Here is a 21,082-nt window from a genome sequence, read left to right as displayed (position 1 = left end):
AGGTCATTTCTTCCAGTCCAATCATCATGAAATTTACAAACAATATAAAGAACAACAGGTATTTTCAAAGTATGTAACAAACTAAAAGCTGTTGTAGGACATTTTTGCTGTTTTTAAATCTAGAAAAAGCACTTAGATCAGGATTCCCATACGTTTGTCCAGGTGCTGTTTAGATATTTTTTGTTTGCCTCAAAATTAGGTTTGCGTGACCTTTTTAGGTCATTTAGTCAGTGTCGCCATATAGACATAGAAATACGTGGCATACATTTTTAGAGAAAAAATGACATGAATGACTGATAAACAACTGTGTTTATTTAAATATATTTTCATTTAAAATGTATAGAGTGTCGTTTCTATTGAAAAGATGTAATTCAGTAATGTCCTTTATGTCAGTGTGGATCATGAATGACACTAGAATGTTGACCTTATGCTTCATCAGTTGTAGAATTTCCTTATTTAGCTGTAGTTTTGTATGTAAAATGTGTTGATACTAATATTTCTGTGCGAAAAAATGTCAGCATATGAACATATATTCAAACATTTCGGCTGCCAGGACCTAAAATTATACAAAGACAGTACTGTGCAACAGTCATGAATTTTTCAAAAAGATGGCTCTTCAGGATTTCTTTAGTACAGGAAATAGTTCTATTGATAACCCTGAGTTCTATGTACCTCTTTCTCTTTTTGAAAATGGTTCTATATAGCACCAAAAATGTGTAACAATGGAATAACCCTTTTATGTGCTATAGAACCATTTTCAAAAAGGACAAACACATTTGCCATCAATCTGAAGAACCATTTCAGCATGGAAATGGTTCTTTTAGTGTTTATGGTTCTACATAGAACTATTGTCTTTACTAAAAACTCTTGAAAAAACATTATTTATAAGAGTGTAGCGTGCACAGAAGCTTAGAGTGGACAAATTCAGTACTGATAGATTTGACATTATACTTAGTGTTAGTGCCTTTTGTGTAATTTTCTGGTAAATATATGTGTTCTGTTTTTTTCTGAGACTGAAAAACAATTGCTCAAACAGAAAAGCCGCTTTCATCTGTTCTTGTCTATGTAGTGTTTGTATTGACTTAACCTGTATCAACTACACTGAAAAGCCCTCTAAGCTCTCCTGCTGTGCTGCATGTGTACACACATGCATGTGCTTCCCACCATGTGTGTGTCCATGCTCAAGTGTGTCTGGGGGGGGTGGGGGGTGGGGGTGGTGCCTGTCCCCTGTTGCCTCTACACACTCACATGTAAATGTGTGTATAAATGCTCCTTCCAGTTGAGCTCTCCCTCCTAGCCGGACCTGAGGACCCTCCTAACCATGAGGCTGCTCGCCCAAACCCTCAGCGTTTGCCTGGCCCTCTCTCTCAGCCTGGCAGCTCCGTCACTGTATGTATTTCACTACAGTATGCACACATTTGCAGAACACACATATGCAACAATGTAAAGGTTTTTTAAATGTTAAAAGTTTCTTAAAACCTGTATCTAATTTACAAACACCCCTTTTGGCACCTTTACTGTAAAAAGTGTATTTATGAACCCATATCTGTTTTGACTGAACAAATGCAGCTGTGAACATTTTGCATTTTGGCTCTGTCCCTTTCCCTTTTTGTAGCTCAGTGCTGCTTTGTTTCCCACATTTCTGACTACAGACACCACCAGCCTTTCTTACTGTCTCTCAATTATCTTCACATTTTACATCTTTTTCATCCTCCTTTTTCTGCTCTTGATCATTCTCAAATCCACGCCTCCTCACTAAACTAATCCTTTCTCTGTAAACTGGTCCGTTTCAGCTTCACTTAGCAACAAATATAACGCTCGCCTACTAATTCTGAATAAGGCAGTGTGAGTGTAATGTTGGGAATAATGCTCTTTCCAGAGGCAAATCTTCAGCAGAGGATGATGAGAGCTATTTTGTGACAGCCTAAGGTTTATTTGTCTGTTTTGAACATGTGGATAGCTCTGAATACTAACATGCAGCGCCCCCTTTCGGTGAATTCGCTGAAGTGGTGGCTATTCTTGGATTAAAGGTTTCAGTGAGTTTTAGTTCAGAACCAAAAGAGGCGCCATTTTGGACGTGACTAAAGACAAGGTTTATTTTTCATAAAATAAATGTATGTCGTGCATTTTGGAGCATGATCATTTTCTCTCTGTTGCCTAGAAACTCAAGGTGTACTGTTTCAGGAGTATGACAGTAAAATGACCAAGAGGTAAATAACAAACCCCCCTCTCCCCCCCCTCCCCCTCTCTCTCTAGATTTGATGGTCCTAAACCAGCAGGTGAGACGCTCTTCGCCTTCCTGTGCTCTAAACTTAAGGAATTGTAAATGTCTCACAAAATGTCACGAAACAAAGAATTTCTCGCGAGGAGAAGTGGCAGTCTAAAATAAATGCGTTTAATTCATTTGGGTTCATTTCGTGTAAACAGTTCATCCTTTTTCTACAGTCAAATGCTCGTGTGCTGCGTTTTCTAGCAACACTGCTGTCCCGCTTTACCTCAGCCCTCGGCAGCAGTAATGCTAGCAAACTACCTCCCAACACGTTTGCCGTACAAATATACCGGAAGGTTTCATTGATTTTGTAATGCAATCAATTTTCTACTTTCCGAAGTTAAAGGAGATTCATGCTTAAAAAATAGAAAAATAGTTAAAGAATATGTGGATATTTTTAGCAATTTACCCCGTTCGCGGGCGCCGTCATTATATTGGTAATTTGGGGGGCGGGGGTAGAAAATGACGAGGCTTCGCGTACACTGAATCTGACAGCGTGACACATTTCTGCAAATTATTTTGTTGAATAAACGAAAAAATTCCTTGTCATTTTAGTGTTGTTTCACCCGAAACCAATAGAGGGCAGTAAGTTCATTAGTATCTACGTAGTAGTTTGACCAGAGACATTTTAAGGGGTTCCCATAACAGTTCCCATATCGTCTCAGGCCTTTCCCCTTCTTATGTCTCCCAATATCAAAATCATGACTACAGAACGCCAGAGGTTCTGGATTAAAGGGGATGATGGATCTAAACGGCTAAAAATGAAAAGTCAAAATAATTCCTAATTTGTGTCTGGAAAGTGGAAGGATGCATTCATTTTTAAAAATCCAACAAAACTTACAAGTATCTCTTGTTTCCTGCATGAGATCCATTAACCAGAGAATTTGCAATGGGAGAATTGCCACTTTGTCAGACACATTAGGGTGCTCCCCTCCAAAATGAATGAACTGGGAAGCTTGTATGTAAATTCATAGGGCCTCGTTCACCAACTGTTCTTAAGAAGAAATTCTAAAAACACATTTGTGCGGTTTTCTTGAAGATTCTGACATTCACCACTGTTTTCTCATTTGGGATTCGTTCTTAGGTAAGAACACACACTCAAGAGCACAAAGGTGCGAACATTTCTGCGGTTTAAGAACACGTCATGAATTTGATGTTGACCTTTTCTTAGGACCAACAAATTTAAGAAAAAACTTAGGAAGATATTGGTGAATGAGGCTCAATGACCCAAAACATACTTCTAAAGCAACAATAAAGCAAATTCAGCCTCTAAAACAGAACCCCACTGAAGACAAACTGAAGATAAGGCCATGAACAAATTTGAGAAAACACGTAGAAAGATATTGGTAAATGAGGCCCAGTTATTATACCAGAATAACAGTTAGTGTAATCCTCCTTCTAGATCACCATGTTATGGAGAAACACCATGATGCCAAAATAGACCGCTGTCAGGGTGTTGAGTTTGATGCCATTGTTCCTGATGAGCACGGAGTCACCTTCTTCTTTAAAGGTGAGAAAGACACATAGACCTATAGTTTCAAGGCCTGCTGTAGTTTTAGGTTTATGTTCCCTAGTGGCTGGGTTCAGGGTTACTTTGGCTACCTGTTTTGTGGTTATAAGCTATTATGTAGCTAGGTGGCTAACTTAATTTGAATTATTATTAACTGTGTTTGTAAACAATGATGAAAATCACTGCTCTTAAAAATAAACGACTGAAGTTAGAATTACTCATGTGTCACACTTTCTCAAGTACAGGTTGTCTTGTCTGGACAGCAAGTTATAGGCTTATTTTCCTAGCAACTTATCTAGTGCTTGCATTTACATTTTGTGTCATCTTTGATTTTGTGTCAGGTGACCACATGTGGACTGGATTTCATGGAGACGCTGCGCTGTTAAACCACACATATAAGGAGCTGAGCCACACAAACGCAGCGTTCCGCATGCACCACCCAGATAGCGCTGACCATGACCATGTCTTCTTCTTCCAGGTAAACACACAGAAACCAGTTACTTTTTCACACATTCTGTCTGTGCTCTATCTGGCATCATCCATTCACTGGCAATGGAAGGCATTGAGTACAGCATTACAGACAATACTAGTTTTCACTCCATCCTTTCATCTTGTATCTTTCCAAGGGTGATAAAGTGTTTAGTTATTATCAGCACAAGTTAGAAGAGGGCTATCCCAAAAATATTCCTGAGGTTTTCCCTGGCATCCCCAATCACCTGGACGCAGCAGTGGAATGCCCCAAGGGAGAGTGTGTGGCTGATTCTGTTCTATTCTTCAAGGGTATGGACGTGTGTAAATGCATTTGTGTGTGTATGTGTCTGTTTGTTTTTATGATTGCACTGATACTGGAACCATGTATCCTATCTCAATACTATTTGCAAGTGTGGGCTGGCAGAATGACAATATTTTATCTTTATCATGATAACTTTTGTTATCATGATACACAATATGTTTTTGCAGATATTATTAATAATTAAACTGCAACTGCATATTTCATTACAAAAACAGAATAATTAATCCTATTAAATTTTATTTAATATAGTATGTAAAAATATATTTAATATAGTATGTGAAATGAATAACTGAATAATAATCACTGTAATAATAGTTTTTTAAATGTGACACAGCTAAGGTATTTGTCTGTGCATTAGAATGTTGTGATACATATTGTATATTATGAGAAATGTTTATAATTATCATAATATATCGCTTTTTCCGTGTCGCCCAGGCCTGATAATAATACATCTATTACTGACCTGAAGAGTGTAGATTGTTTCTTGTTTTAGAGCCACATCACTACACACTTTACAAGAGAGGTATTAAGGTATATTGTTATCTGAGAAATGGACAAAAGTGTCTACAAACAGCAGCTACCTATAAGTGCAGTAATGGTGCAGTAATTTTGAAAAATCTGGGAAATTTCCTTTTTAAACTCACATAGCAACTCTGGCTGCATGAACCAAATTTTCATTTGTAGAAATCAAAGGCCTGATGGACTTACAGAGTCCTCTATGACAATTTAGTTCTGCTAAACTAGTGGCTATAAACTACCATTTCCTTGTAGCTGCTTTAGACTTGTAGAACCAGGGCAAAACTAAAAAAAGCTAAATTTTGGGTTGTTGATTATTTTTAGGTTCATTATAATATTGCTAACATTAAATAATATGTATGCATGTGCTTATCTTGTGCCTAAGATAACAAGGTGTACCAGTTTGACACCAGGAATAAGGAGGTGATGTTGAGGCAGTGGTCTCACCTGCCTAACTGCACGGCAGCCATGCGCTGGCTGGAGCACTACTATTGCTTCCACGGACACAACTTCACCCGCTTTCACCCAGTGACCGGCGCTATAGTGGGCAACTACCCCAAAGACACCCGGAACTACTTTATGCGCTGTGCCAAATTTGGTGAGGAAAAGAAGTATGAGTAGTGTATGATTTGGCACTATTCAGAAGCTTGGAATCCCTTGGTATATTAATTGTCATTTTATTTACTCATTACTTTATTCACAAATGACTATAGTACAGTTAAAAATGTAATGAACTGCAATTGAAAATAAAATGTACACATATTGAGATTTTTTTGTATCAGTATTTATAATATTTGGGAACAGCAAGTTATTATACAATAAATACTACACTAAAACATTTAAGCATTACATTTAAAATAATGTATTGTAATCTTTATATATAGTCATTTGCAGTTATCTGCCTTGAGATCTGATCACAAATTTTGAAATTATTTCTTAATTATTATGAATCCACCTCTGTTTATCATTCTGGATACATCTAAGATTTCTTAATTCTTACAGCCTCTTGCAAATAGTTTGAAACATGAAAAGAATCATACAGAATCACTTTACATATTTATCTGCATCACCGTTAAATTTGTGTTGGTGAAACCAGTGATTCCACACTTGATGGTCATGAATATTTAGTGCAAATATTTTTGCATTTTATTTGATTTGTACATGTTGTATGGACTATGAATATTGTCGCTGTCCAAAAAACCCTCCATTTTTGAACCAGGCAAGAATTTGATAATGAATGGGGCAATAGAAATGCTCCAAAATGACTTGGAATAAAACTACTTACATTAAATATTAAGGCCATTCTCTTGTAAAGTCACCATTTTGAAGATATATATTTTTCTTTGGACAGCGACAATATGGCAGCCACATATCGAAGTACTGAGAGTGTGATTTTTTGTGCGGATGAAGGCCATGGCAGTAATGACACAGAGAGGGAACGCTGCAGCCATGTGCACTTGGATGCCATCACCTCTGATGACCTTGGAAAAGCCTATGCTTTTAGAGGTGTGTATATATAATTGATTGCTACTGCTGTATTCTGTGTTATACTGAAGATTCTGTCTTGAATAAAACACTGTTATCCTTGTTATTTAGGAAACTTCTACCTGCGATTGAGTGATCGTCAGACTGATGGCTGGCATGCCTTTCCAATAAGCAGCACCTGGAAGGAAATTGAGGGTGATGTGGATGCAGCGTTCTCATATGATGGCAAGCTTTACATCATCAAGGTTAGACAATATAGAATCAATGTACTACACTTGATCACTGACTGTGTGGAAACTTTTAAAGACATAGAATCTCTAAACTGTCTGCTAAATAAACTCTTTTCTTAACTGTAACTTTCATAAATAAACTATTTTCACTAACATTTGAAGGTTTGGCAAATGACAAATATAATATAGAATTAATAATATAAATGATTCTAATATGATCGTAGTACTACACAGGTTTCAAAGCTGTAAAGATTTCAGAAATGTTATATGCATCTATGATGAAAAATGCCATAGCTAATAAAATGAATATCCAGCCCTCATATTTCCAAAGTGGTGATGGAATCTCCATCAGATAACTATAAATGACTAGAAATATTAGAGTATATTAAAGCGTCTAACCCTCTAATAACATTTATCAATATACTGAATGAATCCAGGCATTTGAACACTGTATATTGCCATTGTGCTTATACAGTGAACTGCTCATTTTGGACTGTCCTCTTTAGGGAGAGCAGTTATTCATCTATAAGTCTGGAGCAGACTATGCCCTTATTGAAGGCAACCCCAAACCTCTCAAGGATGAGCTAGGTATCGAGGGCCCTATAGATGCTGCATTTGTTTGCGGAGACCATGATGTTGTACATGTTATCAAAGGTAAGAAGTTTAGGGTGGGTTAACAAGGATTACACTTAAACTTGGATTAAATCAAGGTTTATCTATTAATCATGTGGCGCCAAACTTTAAACCTAGTTTTAAAATAATCAGGATTACATTTAAATCATAATTTTAAACCTGGATTACATTTACAGTAAATCTAGATCTAAAGTTACTTTGTGGTAACTCACTAACTGATGGTTAATGATTCTTCCCACAAGGGGGAGTAATTAGCATGCATGTAGCTTTTGCAGCTTCTTGAAATAGAAGAAAATAAATCTCACTATCATATGTACATTGTACTACAGGGTGGGCCATTTATATGGATGCACCCAAATAAAATGGGAATGGTTGGTGATATTAACTTCCTGTTTGTGGCACATTAGTTTATGGGAGGGGGAAAACTTTTCAAGATGGGTGGTGACCATGGTGGTCATTTTAAAGTTGGCCATTTTGGATCCAACTTTAGTTTTTTCAATGGGAAAAGGGAAAAGATGTGCATGGGAGACCTGATTCCTCCAAGTTTGGTTTTTTTGTGTTACTGTGTCACTTTCTACTTCCACACATAGTCCTCATCAGAGGTAGGATATAAATGGTCCATACATATGTCTGCTGTGGCGATATGTATGCTGTTTAGAATGCTTGATGGTTTAAGCTTTAATTTTGCTGCTAGTTTTGTTATTACATCTCAAAAGCCCAATTTTATGTTACAAATGTTAAAGTTAATCATACACTTAGAGAAACTGATTTTAGTTTTGTATGATTAGACTATACAAATAAACAGCTGTATAATCACAATATGATATTTTGTGCTGCTGTACCTCAAATTGAATGTGTCCAATACTCTGCCTTGGTCTCTTAGGTCGGAAAATGTATGACATTAACCTCAATGCCACACCGCGAACTGTGCAGAAGGATGCCCTACTGCCCTTCCCTAGGGTGGATGCGGGGATGTGCGGCCCAGACGGGGTGAAAGTGTTTGTGGGGGCTCATTACTTTCGGTACAAAAGCCCCATGCTTCTATCACACAGCCGAATACGTCCACATCCACAAAGAATCTCTCTGGAGCTGCTAGGCTGTGACCACTAGAGGGACAGAAATATTAAGAAACTGGTAGTGGTAGAGGTGCAGGTGGAACAGATTTATTACTGACAGAAGATGATGACTAATAAAGATGATAAGGGATTCCATGATGTGTAGCATGTGTGATTGTGGCTATAAATTCAACTGTATTAAAAGATACATATGCATAGCCATTTGATTACATAGAGTACTATCACTGTCCTCGTTCACTGCTACTCTGTACTGAATTTTTAACAACACCGTCAGCACTCAGTTTTTCCACCCATCTAACCACCAGCACTGCCCATATCACCTTTCTTATTTCATGCTTCAGATTCATACTTTTTATTGTTCATTTCTTGGCATAAATCTTGCCATTTTGAGCATTTCTGCCTGCATTTCTTTTTGAGTCTAGCCTGACATTTTCTGATTTTTATGAGTTCCTACATCTATTATACATGCTATGTGTTATTAAAGATGCTATAGGCTTCCTCCTTTTCAACCGGCTGAAGAAAGACACCCCTATACCCACATATATAAAGTCAAAATTCCACTGAGCTCACCTCTAATGTTTCTTCCAGTATTGTATTTTGCACTGTCAGCAATGGTTTGTTCCATAAAACAAAAACAAGCTCCTGAAACATTTAACTTATCCAGAGCAACTTACACATGTGCTCTGCTGTCCACTCAGAGAATCTATCCTAGCCAGAAAGAAAGATACAGTCATAAAACATAGCGCAAGTGCAATACAATTCTTTCCAATAAGTGCTTCACGAAGAGTTGGGTCACCTATCTACTGTTCACAGTCAAGTTTTTTCCACTACCTGGTCTTCAAAGATTTTACTCTTTGAAGTTTTAATGAATTCAGACAATCCTATTCATTATCACTCATACCTGATATGGTTCTTAATTCTGTGATACAATAATGTTAGTTCAGCAGCTTTGATGTGGAATTTCAACAGACAATTACTGATTTGATGAGAATCAGAACTTTGATGGACTGACAGAAATGCTGTCATGTTTAACAATGCATTTTGCAGATGCGTCATTGTTTGGATTCCTGGAAATCCATGTTTTTAGCTCATCATTTTGAAGTCATTGGACAATTATTGGAAAGAGCAGGCCATTTTCTGCACTTCTTCATTTCAGACACATTCTGTTACTAGTAGTAGCTCTTGTTATGACTGGCCATTGAGTTATTATGTTAATTACGCTAAATGACACAGCTAAACAAAAATATCATAATGGAAGTGACAACTGAAAGGACTAAAATGTTGTTTCTTGGTTTTTTTTCCCACACCATATTGCAAAAACTGGACAAATGATAGTCAAAACCTTCACCCAGACACACAGTCTTAAAACCTAAAAGGTGACAATGTAAAGAGCCCAGATGTGAGAAATTGAACAGTTTACCAAATGATCCTTTAGCTTTGTTTGGTCTCCTCAGCTTCTGAATCTAAAAATGTCAAATCATTTGCTGGCTTTACATCACAGCTCCAAACAGAATAACCTTGCATTTGAATTTTCTAGTAGTTACATTATTTGCTTCTGTTTACTGTTATCCACACAGAAGTTTCTTGAGGCCTTTGTTTACAAACATTTGAATTAACTCTGTACTTTAGCTTTATCTGATAAAGACTCTGTAAAAGCCTAATGCACAGTCTAGTGTGCATTTCTGAACAATTCTCTGAACTATTTTTTTTTTTGACACCTTTATCTGGTCTGTTTTTTTATTCTATTTTCCTGGTTTTGGTAATCTGACATGTCCTGCAAGTTACTTGTTTTTTCCCCTAGTGAGGTACGCTTACAGCTTCAAGTGTGGTTTTATGTACCAAAAAGCACAAAATTCATTTTACATGCCCTTGCCAACCTGTCTTTCTCCCTTAGAATTAAACAGGCTCTTTTTTTGTTATACCTTTAGAACTGATATATGCAAATGAGATCTGTTCTTATTGGCTGCCCTGTATTGTGCCTCATTAAAAAAGAACTGCAAGTTGAAAAACTTATGACCGCGTGAACAGGCTGAGCTAAACTAATGAACCTAATTAATTAATTAAATTACTAATGACAGAAAAGTTGTTTTTTTACCTATAACTATACTTTTTTAACTATAGTATAGTATAGTCTCTTTATTGTTTGCATAGTTTGAAGGAGAAATCCCCTGTTTTTTCAAAGTTTTTATATGATTAAAGGGTTCAGATGTAAGCAAAGTCATCTGGAGTGGTTTGATGCAAAATGCTTTGTTCTAGAGCAACTTACTGTGTCAGAATTGAATACATTGGTAGTGTTGGGAACTGGAAGTTTGAAGCCTTTAATGACTCTGAAAGCTAGCCCTCTAGTTATAACACAACACTGCCCAATGCCTTAAAAATTGCTTTATTATTTTTTAGGAAAAAAGATTTTTAAAATAAGTGCAAGGTGCTATAAAGCAAAATAGCTCCCAAAGACAACTTTTTTATCATTATAAACATTGCATAAAAAACTCAGTGGTCAGTTTAGTTTATACAAAAACACTGGCATTATTTGTGTTGTAGATATCGTGACCCCTGGTTTCTATCACCACCACTGTAAAGTAATGTTTTCCCTAAGTTTCTCCATAATGAATCATTTCACCTTAAACCATTCTGAATGACTTAATTTACATCTCCACCATTGAATTATGCAGAGATTTGGAAATGTCAGTGGAATTCCCCTTTAAGTAATGCATTTTACACAGAGAATATACTTTAATGGAATTGACATTACTGTGTATATGACGTGATGGTAAAAAAGATTAAAAGAAAATACATAAGAAAAAATAACTATGTATTATTAATGTTTTTTTTGTTGTAACACTGTGGACAGTGAATTGCCTTCACTTTGTGCCACTTTATTATCATCTTTAGTCAAGGTATGTGCAGTTCTAGTGCTATACTGTACTGTAAACAAGCTGCTTTCCATCATAATAAATATACAGTGGACAACGCCAATGTTGAATTAATTCATACAGTGTCTTCAATGGACACCAGTGAAGTAAGAATTACACTTGAAAAAAAGTCATGTATTGAATTGATTTGAGTGAACTGCACATCACTTTCACATGAATAAAACATATCACATCAAAGTAAACTGTGTTGATGCTACATATTAATTCATGTGGAAATGAAGTGGACCTACACATTATCAAGTAGATTGAATGTATTTCATGCATTTTCAGTGTATCTGCTATTTTATGGTATTTTATCTGTAAAATCTGATTGAGTTTATCAGGTTCTTTTGCATGTCCTCTCTAGGGTAGGCAGGTTTGTTAAATAGTGAGATTAGCAGCAGGCTGCGGGGGGACCAACCATTGCAGACGTGCTGCAGAGAGAGCAGGGTTCAAGGGGCAATAGATCTGGCAGGGAGCCCTCAGTGCTAAGCTCCAGTGGCCTTGGCTCCACCTCAGGAGGGATCGCTGGTGGCAGGGGTCCGCACGGTCACTGACTCAAGCAACGTGACTTCATCTCACACTCATGTATCTCACACAAACCTACAAACAGTGAAGAAGATTCACTTCTCAGAGAACATAAAACTGCAGATAGCTGGACTGGTACTAATGTAAGAACTAATGTAAAAAGTGCAACTAAAATATTAGATGCACTTACATCATAAGCACCATAAGCCACATATAAGCACCTTTAGTTGCATATAATAATCATCTTGGTCATATTCATACTGTATGTTCATTTGTTTAATTTTGCAGAGCGTCAGTCGAACAACATCATGAAGTACGCAAGACCTTCCTTGTCACTGTTCAGTTTTTTTCTCCAGCTTGAAAGGCACTGTGACAATTTCCATTTAAAGGCAAGGTTTCTAGTTACAAGGTCAGTTCAGTGTAAGCTGAGCATAAGCAAACATGTTAATGCACAGAACGAAATGGCTTTGCATTAATCAAGACTGTCTATTGCAGAAGTGTCTAAATCCACTGCCCTGCAGGTTTCAGTAAAGTTTATACACTAGTGAAAACTTGGATGAAGTGGATTAGGTTAGGTTTGAGTTCTGCAGAGAACAATGAGAGGGGAAATTAGGTTTTGTCTGTTTTGCATGTTTTACCCTGAATAGTGGAAAATACTTGAGTTATTATACTTCTTTCCTATACCACAGTATTATTTTGGAAGGCTTGTACTTCTCAAAGTACTTACATTTTCATTTTAGTCTGATAGTGATGTTTGTGTGGTTTCATTTTATGGTGACATGTATAAAAAAAAAATCTCCAAAAAATGTATGGGAAAAAAATGTCAAAAATTCTACTGGTAAAGTAAAAACAATCTAAACTTTTAATGGAATAAATGCAATACACTTTTTTCCAAGTAAGTTTGGATCGATTATATTGGATTTATAATGGGATTTTCTTCTGTGGATATTTAAAAAATTTAAAAACACCAAACACGGTGATATAAAGCTTTGTCTGGCAGGGAGTGATGAGAGTTAGAGTCACAGAGTTAATGCTAACATCCCTGAACTTTAGAGTCACGGCACGTCCTCTTGTTATCAGTTGATTACATTCATTAAAGATAGATAATATAGATAAAGGTCAAGAAAATATGTACTGCTCAGTGATTCATCAAAAGATCAAAGATAAAAAATGTAATACATATATTTTCAAATAAATAAATAAATAAATGGTATGAGCAAACCAAAATCAGATGCCAGAAAAAAAGCCTAAAAATAACAATAATAAAAAATAATAAACTAAAATGATATTGATTCCTGATCAAATGCAGAAGATGGAGGGAGCATGCTGCAGTACAAGTACCTTCATCTGAGTTGTAAGCAGCCAATTACTGTTAATATCATATTAACATGTTAACAAGCTGCCACAGTTCCACAGTATTGTTATCATCTGAAGAGCCATTGTGCAATATTAAATAAATATAAAGTGTCTTTAATCTCGTTCTTGCATGATTCATTCGTCTGTGCCCCATCAAGTATGTCCCGTAGATGTAGCTGTAGTTTTTCAGGGTAATACTGTAAATAATTTGCATTACAGTAAGTACTGTAATGCTTTTTCATATCTGTTACTGAATGACTTATACTTTAACACTGAAATTATACTGTTGACATCAACAATTAAAAAAAAGCAAAAACATATAGGGCTGAATTGTTGTAATGTTCAAAAGTTGTATATTTACCCATTATCAATTCCCCATGTTCCACAGCGTGCAACGCAGCAAAGTAGTTTTCCGAAAATAATATACCTTTGGCAAAGCATGGTGCAGTTCCTGATTTCTGATGAAGGTATGGTCAAATAAAAGGAATTAAAACAGTAAAAAGGTGATGAATTTGAATAGAAATGAACAGATTTGCTCATTCATCTTTGATGCAAAATGATGAGGACCAAGGGGAAAAAAGTCAACACATAACGTCATAATCTGTATAATAATTCTAGCTGTGGATGCCTAAGAGTCAGCATTTGTTTACTGTGTGGGTGTTGCTTAAATGTGGATTAGAAATGCATGGACATGGAGTATTTGTGTGCATTGTATGTGTATGTTATTTACAGTAATATGAAGTCTGTGTTCATGCATGTAAGAGCACTAAACACTTTTAGCATAACAGTCTTTAATATAAAACATTTAAGTCTTTTTTCTTGTTTAGGAATATTGGTGTCCAACTAAGGATTCAGACTCCATAGGATAAGCTAAGGATGTGTTGTATAATCTGCTAATATCTTGTATTACTGCTATAATGACCTCATAAGTGTAAATATTATTTATTGCACTCTATAAGGCCAGAATTTTTCTCTGACAGGAATATCTCTAGGAATGTTACTGTTTTTTAATATGCATTATGGTCTGAGAACCTATATTTTACAAATGACCAGTTAGAATAACTGTTCTGTGGTATGTGAAAGCAAAAGAGAGACCAAGAACATGAGGAGTTTTGTCTGTTAATGTTTAGTCCATATCAAAGTGAAGCGCAGTGGTCAGAGGTTTTTATTTATTTTACTACATGAACAGTGTTACTACAGACCTTTACAGGTCTGTAGAAGAGACTGAACCCTGATAAGTGCCCTGGGCATTCTGGAACATTCCTTGCAGAGTCTGGATGAATGGATAGTCCCAGAGATTCATTAATCCCCCAGGAACATTATGCTGCAAAATGAACAAAATCTCATTTTGAAACTCATATAAGAATTTTAGAAGATTATTCAACAAGATTATTCAACAAGATTATTGTATGCAAAAATTTTGAGCTTGAAAGTCGATGAACGATGAACGATGAAAAAATAACCCAAAATGTGCCCTGTGCAAAAGTTATGGGACATTTTATTTTTCATTTTTCTGTTTTATTTTTTTCCAATATGTTGAAATTGTGCACTAAAATGTACAAAAAAGTGGCACATTTATGTTTGCTCCCTGTAGAGTACATGTTAAACTGTTGACCACAGGTGTTCAAACTTTTGCATATGACTGTCCTAGAGAATTTTTCGCATTCTATCACCAGATAATTTTATTTTCTTCAAGACAAAATGTTCATAATTGGAAATGTATGAACACACTTAAATAAGTTAGTGCAGAAGTTCTCAATTCAAGAGTTCATCAAATAAATTCATCAATAAAAATATAACTTTTGCCCAGACCACAGCTTACATTAAATTTATTTCCACCATGCTCATTTGAGCAAATAATGAGTAATTGTGCATTACAATGTGCAGAAGTGTGTTCCCTGTATATGTATAACTTATTTGTTCTACAGATAAGTTGAACAGAACATGTAATTTGACCATGTAATTTGCTGGGTTTCCTGATATTTGCATATGACTGTAGGCATTAAATCAACAAATCTATCCCATTTTAGAAAAATGATGTAGTGCTAGCATGAGGTCTTAGGATGAAGCCAATATTCTAACTAAAAATGACCAATATAGATTATTGTAGTGTCATTAGGACAACAAAAAAAAGAATGGATATAACCTTTACCACACGTACAGTAACTTATTTAGGTGGTTAGCTAAGCAGAAAATGAACAAAAAGTCAAAGGCTTTGAACCTAAACAACTCCTATTCTTAGAAAGACTAGTTCCTAATATATTCCATTACTATCCCAAAAAAATCTCCAAAATTTGTGACACACCTTTGTAATAAATTCATCAGTGCATTAAGATACACTCAGTGCTGACACAGGAATTCAAATGCACACACAGCTTGTATAATCTCCAGAAAAGCATTGACAATAGAACAGGATGCTCTGGAGCAGCTACACATGAGTCTAAGGTCACCATGTCCAATGCCAAGCATAGGCTAGAGGAGTATGAAGCCCCCCAGCAGAGGAGCTATGTTCTCAATAGTGTTGGAGCACAAAGCAGTACCATTGGGATGAGTTGGAGTTGTTGTTTGTAGCCCAAAACTAATCATCCAACATCCATACCTGACCTCCCTGTTGAATGCAATTGTATGTGTATGCATATCATTTTTTTGCTTAAGTCCTCTACAGAGAACATACTTCTGCACATTTTAATACACAGTTACTATTTAGTTGTTTGTTGAATACTTTTTTATTGGAAAAAATAAGCCCTGAGCAACAATTTTGTGTTTTTTCTGCGGTATGTTACACAATAGCAAAACAAAATTAGAAATTGTACACTAAAATATGCAGATAAATGACATATCTAATCATATATAAGTTTATCCCCTATAGAGATGATATTAACTTCTTGTCACAAAAACCTTTTCTGATATGTCTCAGAGATCACCAGGCTGATTAATCTGATCTTTACATTACATAGTTCATGATGTTTCCACCAACTTGATGCACTTTGTTGCCTTGACACAGCCATATGCACCTTGACCAGCTTAGAATGTGGGGTGCGTGTCATGTGTGCTTACGTGCATGAGTTTGACCGTTCAAACCATGGGTGTTTGGGGAACACTGATTGGTGCCAACAGCCACTTGCACTGGGCGTCAGCCCTCTCTCACGGCTGCTATAAATGCTGCAGGGACGCAGGTTGTCTGGCACCTTCTCCAGCTGAGCTCTCCCTCCAGCAGGACCAGAGGACCCTCTTGATCATGAGGCTGCTCGCACAAACCCTCACCGTCTGCCTGGCTTTCTCTCTCTGCCGCTCGTAAGTGCTCCTCTTTTATTTTTTTGTTTCTTATATTTAGTTCATATCTGTATCTTCAGAGCTCATTTCTGTCTTATTTGAAACATCTACATATTCTATGCCCTGCATAGAAATACACAAGATTTTTAAAAAAAGAAATAAAAAATAATACATTTTACACAATAATATAAAATGTTTTAAAGTTCTGTTCATGATGTAAATTCTTCTTCTCATTTTTGGTGTTCAGGGACCACCATGGGGGGCAACATGCAACTATAAGTAAGTGAGAGCAATTCAACAAGGCAAACTTCCTCAAAAGTATCTCTTTTTAGAAAGCTCCCATGTTCTTTTCTGCCATGCTACAGAACATACAAAGGATTCTAGAGCTTAAATACAGCAGTCAAACTAAGGCAGTGTGTCTCCAGGAGGTGGGTTGTTGACCACTGCACTTGGACTGCACAAAGGATTTCCTGGTTAAAATGCATATCATTATTTTACCCATGTTTAAGTAAGAATCTTGCATTTGTTCCAGCCCTGCCACCTGACCACCATTCCTTTCACCATGGTGCTGTGGTTGACCGCTGCAAGGGAATTGAGTTTGATGCCGTTGCTGTAAATGAGCTGGGAGTTCCCTACTTCTTCAAGGGTAAGTGAGAAAAAATATAATCCACCAGGATAGGCTGAATGGACATTTGTAAGAAAATATGCCTTATTTCTGAACATTTCTGAGAAGACGAAACACTTCTTATGGCTAACCCTTGGTCCCTTGCTATTTGGATTAGGTGACCATCTGTTCAAGGGTTTCCACGGTGAAGCTGAGCTTTCAAACGCGACTTTTGCTGAGCTGGATGACCATCACCACCTGGGGCATGTGGACGCAGCTTTCCGCATGCACTCTGAGGACAGCCCTGAGCACCATGACCACCAGTTCTTCTTCTTGGTACCATACATTTATGTCTATTTCTCTCTCTCTATGCTTGTGGTCTGCTAATCCTTATTTTAAAGTCTTGGCTATTTAAATTGAATGTTTTGCCTTATATAGGATGACAAGGTCTTCAGCTACTACAAGCACAAGCTGGAGGATGGCTATCCCAAAGAGATCTCTGACATGTTCCCTGGCATCCCTGACCACTTGGATGCTGCTGTGGAGTGCCCCAAGCCAGACTGCCCCAATGACACTGTTATATTCTTCAAAGGTATGGCAAACAAAATGCTTCACAAAATGATAAGCCTTAGTATGTCTTAAGCCTAAATCCATCTCTATTCCATAATGCACTGCAAACATTCCTTCTGTATGTCGCAGATGATGATATCTACCACTTCGACATCAAGACCAAGAAGGTAGATGAGAAAGAGTTCAAGGGCATGCCCAACTGCACTGGTGCCTTCCGCTACATGGGACACTACTACTGCCTCCATGGACACCAGTTCTCTAAGTTTGACCCCATCACTGGAGATGTCCATGGAAGATACCCCAAGGAGATTCGTGATTACTTCATGAGATGCTCCCACTTTGGTTAGTGAGAGAAAGTAAAAATAAATGGCTTTGTAAAATTCTTAATTTCAGTACTTTGATGGCATGTTACTCTTGTGTCTTAGGCAAAAAGTCTGTTGAGGAGCACATTGAGAGAGAGAAGTGCAGCCGTGTGCACCTGGATGCCATCACTCAGGAGGATGATGGTGATATCTATGCTTTCAGAGGTTAGTTCTTCTTATAAGTTTCAAGTCCAGCCAACATGTTTCAGACAAACTTCGGAACACTGTTAATGTTGGAACTGACCGCTTGCAACATCCCTGGCAAGTCCCACCTCTCTTAGTTACAATTTCTATGCTCTTATGCTAACAGACTAAAAACGTCTAAAATATTTGGTAAATGACCATATGAAATCATGCCAGTTTAAAACCAAAAAAGGATTCTGGACACCATGTTCACATTAACCAAACTGGGGATATTTTTCAGCCACTGTCTAAAAATTAGAAGGTTTGAGTGAAAAAAGCTACCCCTTCAAATGAGCTAGTGTTAACATTAATGCTAAAGCTAACACTGGGGATAGCCAGTACAATGTTATACGCTGTGGAAGATTCATCATCTTGTATATGAGAACTTTCAGCAAAGTTTAATGAAACAGTGCAAATGATGGTGTACTTACACGTGCATTAATGTGTATCTTTACACAGAATGTTGTAGTAGCAAATAATAATAATAATAATTTTTTATTTTTATATAGCGCTTTATCAAGGACCCAAAGACGCTTACAATTCAAAGTACATAGATAACACACTTAAAACAGATAACAAGAGCACAATAATACAAACAAAAGGACAAGGCAGTATATGGGAGGTCATATGAAAGAGCATAGCAGACTGAGGGCAGGTTATGAGTTTGGTGAGGCAGACCAGTTTATATAAGAAATGCTGGATAATGACAGGGTCAGACATTGAAGGCATGAGGGAGTTTATACGCAAGTGCGAAAAGATGAGATTTCAGGTTAGACTTGAATATGGAGAGTGAGTTGGATTGTCTGACCAAATGCAAGCAGTGCACAGTCCTGTTGTTTCTAACCACATACTGGCATTCAATAACTAAGAAAAGCTAACTTAACTCATTTTTACATTGTTTTGCAGCATTATTCATTGTTAGACATTAGATTATATGAACTAATACTAAAACCAATGCTAAATATAACACAGCAGCATTGTTCAATGTTAGATTTTGAGAAGAACCCATCTATCTTGTATCAAACCTTAATGAAACAATAAAATGATGGCCTTCATACAATTGCATTAATATTTACCTTTGCACAGATTATTTTAATAGCAAATGTAAGCAATATACAGACCAGTTTAATCTTGTTTATCAAGCTAACTGTCAAGAGCTAAGGTAAGAATAGCTAACCTGGCTAAGTACCTGCTCTTAACATTGCTCTGTAAGTTATTAGTTCACTACCAGTGCCATTCTTACTGCAGGTTCGCTATGAGGAGTTTTTTTCTGAGTTTTTCCCTTCACTTGATGGAGGAATCAGTGCTTAAAGACAGTTGTGAATAGCCGAGATGCGTGTCAGTCGGTATTTAAAAAGCAGTCAATTGGACTCAGACACATATTGCTGGCAATTTAAAGCCCTGGTTTCAACTTCTCTCTGCTAACTTTCTCCTCTCTTCACAGGTCACCACTTCCTCAGTGTCTCTGGTGATAAGTTTCATTCTGACACTATTGAGAGTGCCTTCAAAGAGCTGCACAGTGAGGTGGACGCTGTCTTCTCTTATGAAGGTCACCTTTACATGATCAAGGTTAGTGTTTGTGTGCACAGCCAGTTTTTCAAAATTGAGACTTAGAGAGAGCTTGTTGGGTTGTTTACCATTTTTGTTGTTTGTTTGTAGGACAGTGAGGTGTTCGTCTACAAAGTGGGCGAGCCACACACTCACTTGGAGGGCTACCCCAAACCTCTGAAGGAGGTGCTGGGCATTGAAGGACCACTTGATGCTGCCTTTGTTTGTGCCGACCATCACATTGTTCATATCATCAAGGGTATGAAAGAATGAAATATTAGCATCAGATGTGATGACACTTTTGACATAACATCGGCTGCTTGTTTGTTTACTATTCTAATGGCATCCCTTGATCTGTAGGTCAGACAATCTATGATGTGGACCTGAAGGCCACCCCACGTGTCGCAGGGAACGAGCGACCCCTCACCAAATTTAAGAAGGTTGACACTGCCATGTGTGGGCCCAAGGGTGTGACCATTGTGATTGGAAGCCATTACTACCAATTCCAGAGCCCCATGGAAATGATTGCTTCCAAGGCCATCCCTGAACAACACAATGTAGCCCAGGAGCTGTTTGGCTGTGACCACTAAACCCATCATGCAAAGTGAAATAGGGAGAGAGGAGGTGCAACAAAACAACTAAAAGTGGACTGACCTTTGGGGTCTTACTGCACACCCTCCATTAGCCATGGAATCGTGTAACACCAGGCAGTTGCATCTAGTGGTGTGTTTGTTTTCCTCTCACTCGTGTCTCTCTGGCTTCAAATTTTCCTACCTCTGCTGCTCTTTTCAACTTAGCTTTACCTTCAGCTCACAAACACATAAACGCACGTGCCGTAGCACAAGCTACTGGGTTTGTCTGCCACTGTGCTATGCGCTGTCTGTTTACTACAAGCTAGTATGTCCCTGTCAGTGCTATCTGTGAAACATCTATGCATTTTGTGGTTGATGAATAAACTAAAGTAAAATCATTCCAAGCTCTTTGTCTTTCTGTTGCACTACGTATGGCGTGTAGCATGTCTTTAGTTTTGTTTCACTCTTGGAATTCAGGATAAAAGGGTGTACAAGAAAACTCTAGCATTATCTTTGTGAAGTACCACATACTGGAAAAACATGAAATAATAAATAAAAGTAAAGTTTTGTGTGAAATGCAATGCACACATGGCATTACTTTTCTGTACTGATATACAGAATATGTGCTAAAATAAAAAACAAACCCCATTTTAGACTGTTTT

At 37.2% G+C, this 21,082-nt stretch overlaps 2 protein-coding genes across 2 annotated transcripts; both read left to right on the top strand.

Annotated features, from left to right (window-relative positions):
• The first annotated feature begins 1,303 nt into the window (after positions 1-1,303).
• LOC108412969 (hemopexin-like) lies at positions 1,304-8,589 on the top strand. The gene is made up of 10 exons (XM_017685227.2): positions 1,304-1,389; positions 2,257-2,279; positions 3,672-3,779; positions 4,121-4,257; positions 4,406-4,559; positions 5,474-5,686; positions 6,499-6,594; positions 6,685-6,818; positions 7,310-7,457; positions 8,320-8,589. Exons 1-10 carry the CDS (start codon positions 1,322-1,324, stop codon positions 8,544-8,546), a joined length of 1,308 nt encoding a protein of 435 aa, XP_017540716.1. The 5' UTR covers positions 1,304-1,321; the 3' UTR covers positions 8,547-8,589.
• Positions 8,590-16,387: 7,798 nt separating this feature from the next.
• Positions 16,388-20,818, top strand: hpxa (hemopexin a). Its single transcript, XM_017685241.1, has 10 exons — positions 16,388-16,602; positions 16,829-16,860; positions 17,114-17,227; positions 17,364-17,521; positions 17,624-17,777; positions 17,885-18,097; positions 18,181-18,282; positions 19,745-19,869; positions 19,960-20,107; positions 20,209-20,818. Exons 1-10 carry the CDS (start codon positions 16,391-16,393, stop codon positions 20,436-20,438), a joined length of 1,488 nt encoding a protein of 495 aa, XP_017540730.1. The 5' UTR covers positions 16,388-16,390; the 3' UTR covers positions 20,439-20,818.
• Positions 20,819-21,082: the final 264 nt, after the last annotated feature.

Source organism: Pygocentrus nattereri, chromosome 6 (genome assembly GCF_015220715.1).
Source record: "Pygocentrus nattereri isolate fPygNat1 chromosome 6, fPygNat1.pri, whole genome shotgun sequence".
Classification (NCBI taxonomy): Eukaryota; Metazoa; Chordata; class Actinopteri; order Characiformes; family Serrasalmidae; genus Pygocentrus; species Pygocentrus nattereri.
The sequence above is the reverse complement of the archived record's forward strand: the minus strand, read 5'-3'. Positions and strand labels throughout refer to the sequence as shown.